This window comes from Pristiophorus japonicus, chromosome 3 (assembly GCF_044704955.1).
Source record: "Pristiophorus japonicus isolate sPriJap1 chromosome 3, sPriJap1.hap1, whole genome shotgun sequence".
Lineage (NCBI taxonomy): Eukaryota > Metazoa > Chordata > Chondrichthyes > Pristiophoridae > Pristiophorus > Pristiophorus japonicus.
The window spans coordinates 316,788,131-316,792,498 of record NC_091979.1 but is presented as its reverse complement, the minus strand read 5'-3'; the positions used below and the strand labels follow the sequence as shown (position 1 = coordinate 316,792,498).

Genomic DNA, 4,368 nt, shown 5'->3' with positions numbered 1-4,368 from the left:
GATTTTTTTACACCATCATTACCATAAAAAGAGTATAAGTCACATGCTCACAGTGCACTGAAGCTTATGCACCTCCAGCTATAATGCTTTACCTGCATTGCTGTTAAAACACCTAAACAGATGATGATCATAATAAATCACATTTTTCGTATATATTTGGACATCAGTGTCCCTCTATCTACCTAGTTTTCTAAATTATTTAGAACTTCATTGGGGGCGATTTTAAACCTGCCCACTTGGCAGAGATTGGACTAAGCCACTCGTCCAAAGTGGCGGGGTCATCATTGACAATAACGGACTGGGGTGTGGTGACATCACACACGGACCTGGGTCTGGTGACATCACACACGGACCGGGATGTGGTGACATCATACACGGACCGGGGTGTGGTGACATCACACACGGACCGGGGTCTGGTGACATCACACACGGACCGGGATGTGGTGACATCACACACGGACCGGGGTGTGGTGACATCACACACGGGGTGTGGTGACATCATCGGGCCCTGACTACGCCGTTAACTCTGGCCTGGGCGGGGGAAGCCGGTGCAGCTTTTCCAACAGGCCGAAGCAGCTCTGAGGAGAATCAGGATGTCAAGGTGTAAGTGTTTGACTTTCCTTTGTGCAGGAATGCCCCGCCAGGCCCCAAAATGAAAGTTTAGGGCTCCCCTGCCCCGGACTCCCCACATCCCCCCTTCCATCCCCGAGACCCTCCCAGAACCACCTTCACCGCACCTGCCTGCACGCCCTGTGGCCAGGAAGTGGAATGGCCGCACGATAATGAAGTTCGGGATTTAAAATACCCCGGGCCCGATATCTGCAGCAACAGGTGAGTTTCCCATTCCCCTCGCCGCTCATCCACCCAAAACCCATCTGGAGTTAAAATCGGGCCCATGTAATGTGTATTATTGTCTAAAAAACTGTTCCTATAATTCATAAAATACAACTATTGTGGCTCTGTCCCATTGGCTCATTTAACTCTAATTCCCCCCAAACCCACGTTATTTTTTATCGTTTCACACATAGCAAAAGGTCGAAGGATACAGGAACAAATCCTATTGGTTAGTTCACCAGTGGTGTCAATATTCTTGAATGAAGCACAGGAATTTTGAATAACTACAGAAAGATCATTGTTTGAAAATTATACACACGAGTAAAATAATTCAAAAGAAAGTACCAGCAGAATATAATAAGTGAAGCGAGTACCCTACCAAACCTGCTCATAAATCAGAGAGTATTAATGCATCTTTCAAAAATATGTTTAGTTTTAGCTGGGAACAAGAGAGTTGTCTAGATAGAAAGGCGTAATTCAGCGAGAGCACTTAGATATTCTTCATTGTGACAATCAAACTCCAGGGCCTTTTCAAAGCATTCAATAGCTTTACAATTCTTCCCATCCAGCTGGTGCAGTAACCCAAGAACACCAAGGGCTTTGCTGTCTCTTGAATTTATGCAAAGTTGTGTTTCTGCTATCTTCTCCAAGTTTTCGTGACACCTTCTCCGTTCTATTGAGTCATATTTGACTTTCACTCCTTCCAGAAAATGAGTGACGGCATTTGATTCAGATCTTTTCTGGTGCAGTTCAAATAATCCGACCGCTAAACATATTTGCTGCTTATTTTCTTGGCGAATATTTTCTAATTTCAGTAGATTGCTGTAGATCGCATCTGCTTTGAAAAATTCTTCATTTAATGAACAGATTCCTGCAAAATCCAGCTGTGGCTTAATAGATGTTAATGGGCGGGGCTCAAATGCCTTTTCAAAATGGTACTTGCATTTATTGATTAAGTCAGCTTTCTGTTGAAAAGCAGGATTGCGAGGGTCTTTACTGCCTGGATTGTTGATCAGTCGATATAGTTTTTTTCTGTAACACAGACCTATTTGGTGGTGTAAGAAGGTAGAGTTTGGGGTAATTTCGAATGCTTTCTTCAACAGCTCCACAGCTTTTTCCACATCTCCATTAATTCTGTAAAATTTTGCTGCATAACGAGTTACATATGGAAGATCAGGGGACTTCTGCAATGCTTGTTCAACTAATTTCAGTGCTTCCTCCTTTTGATTGAACTCTTGTAGTTTTAGAGCCAACATCACCATGGCTACAGAGTCATCTGGATCAAGTTCCAGCACACGTCGCAACTGCTTCACTGATTGGCTGCGGTCACCACTCTCTGGGGTACCAGAAAACCCTTCCAGACGGAACAGAACAGTCGCATAGCCAACGTTCCATTCAGTGTCATCAGGATCTTCCTCCAGAGCCTTCTCAAAACATTCCTTTGCCTCTTCATAGTATTGAGCAGCAGAACTCAACAGTGACCAACCCTTCTCCCCGTATACTTCAGGTATCAGTGCTGTATACCGAGAGCCATCAGTAAATTGTTTACAGATCATCTCCAGCTTGTCGAGGTGGGACTGGGCCTCTGTCAGTTGGCCCATGTGATAATATACCCAGGCATAGTTTCCATAGGTGATGATGCTTCTTCTTTCAAATTCATGTTCATGGTTCTCCCCCAGAATCTTTTCAGCTTCCTTTAAGTTTTGAATTGCCTCTTCACAGTTGCCTTGCAGACAGTTTACAAAAGCGAGGTGGTTGTAAGACCTGGCCTGATATTCCACACCAGCCTGTATTGAATCTTGCAATCTATACTTCATGTTGTCCAAGTCAATGTTTTCTTTCTGTGGGCCCCATGTGAAGTGACATTGAAGCTGATCGAGCTTCACTTTCAACAAATCCTTCTGTGTGTTGCTGCAAGAGAACAAAATTCATCAAAACCCATCTCAGACTGGCTGTGTCACCCCCTCCCCTCTCTCCGGTTTCTTTAACTAAAGCCTTCTCCCGACTCCTGGACCCACTGACCATGAAATCTCTGGTCACACAAAGGTGACCTCTGCTAAAACCACTGCAAAAGGCAACGGTATGACTGCAAATCTCAGCTGTACTTACACTGGTCTCCTTCATGCTGGCTGATGTACCAGCTCCTGGACATTTAGTCTTCTCACCCAATGTGCAGCATCACCTCAAACACTTCCACTCCCAATGATATGAACAGGAACATTGATTGAAGTTCTGAGGCTGCCTGTTGGTTCACCCATTACATCTCCTTCTCATTCATGTATTCCATTCTGAAATGGGAGCTCCTCACTAAAAAGATCAGAGCTAATTCTAAAATGCTCTCCGTCTCACATTGGCAGTCCAGGTAACTCTCCACTGAACAGGAACCCTCATGGACCCTGCTGTCTGTGAGCCAGATCATTCCAACTCCAACATTCAATTGAAGTTCTTTAAAATTCTGAAAGGTTTTGATAAGAGTGCTTACAGAGAGAATATTTCCTCTTTTGCGAAAGAGCAAAACTAGAGGCCATCAGTATAAGATAGACACCAAGAAATCAAATAGGGAATTCAAAAGAAGCTTCTTTACCCAGAGAGCGGTGAGAATGTGGAACTCGCGACCATCGGGACTAGTTGAAGGAAATACTATAGATGCATTTAAGGGGAGACCCGGTAAGCAAATGAGGGAGAAGGGATTAGAGGGTTATGCAGATAGAATTAGCTGAGGAAAGACAAGAGGAAGCTCGAGTGGAGCATAAACCAGCATGGTTGGGCTGAATGGCCTGTTTCTGTGCTGTGTATCCTATGTAATCCTCTGTAATCCTACCCTTAAAGCAAAAAAGAAGGTCCAACACAAAGGATTCTGAAAGACCATGTTTCATGAACTGACTCTTATCCTGCTGAAAATCTTTCACCATACAGGTGAGATTTTAAGCCAAGGCAGTATCTGCCTGTTCAAGTGGTTCAGGTGGACCTTAAAGATTCAATGGCACTATTTGAAGAAAAGCAAGGAGATGTATTTTCCAATATTCTTCCCTCAAGCAAAACCACCAATAACAGATCCTCCGCGAATTCTGCATTCCTCCAACTTGGGCTCGTGTCCATCCTCCACCGAACACACCAATGTTGGCCGTGGCTTCAGCTAAACTTCGCCACCTCACTATCCCACTTTAAGACTCTCCATAAAACCTATCTCTTTGAATAAGCTTTTTGTCAGCCTTCTAAATATCTCCACCTTTGCCTCGGTGTCCATTGTTGTCTGATTAATTTACTGTGAAGAGCCTTGGGATGTTTAAAGGCGCTATATAAATGCCAGTTGTTGTTGTGCAAACTGAGCTGTCACATTGCCCGACAAAACAACTGACTGCACTGCAAAATAATTCACTGAATGTGAAGCACTTTGGGACATTTCTGAGAGGTGTGATAAGGTGTTACATCAATACAAATTCTTTCTTCCTTGCTGTTAAACTCACGTCGATACACTTCATCCCCCAGCCATCCCAGCTTCTCCTTGCACTCTACTCCGCCGGCCTCTTGTTC

The 4,368-nt window shown here is 44.2% G+C and overlaps 1 protein-coding gene across 1 annotated transcript; it reads right to left on the bottom strand.

Annotated features, from left to right (window-relative positions):
* Positions 1-722: 722 nt before the first annotated feature.
* Positions 723-4,081, bottom strand: LOC139256025 (interferon-induced protein with tetratricopeptide repeats 5-like). Its single transcript, XM_070874104.1, has 2 exons — positions 3,990-4,081; positions 723-2,745 (listed from the first exon to the last, which is right to left on the bottom strand). Exons 1-2 carry the CDS (start codon positions 4,079-4,081, stop codon positions 1,293-1,295), a joined length of 1,545 nt encoding a protein of 514 aa, XP_070730205.1. The 3' UTR covers positions 723-1,292.
* Between the last annotated feature and the right edge of the window lie 287 nt (positions 4,082-4,368).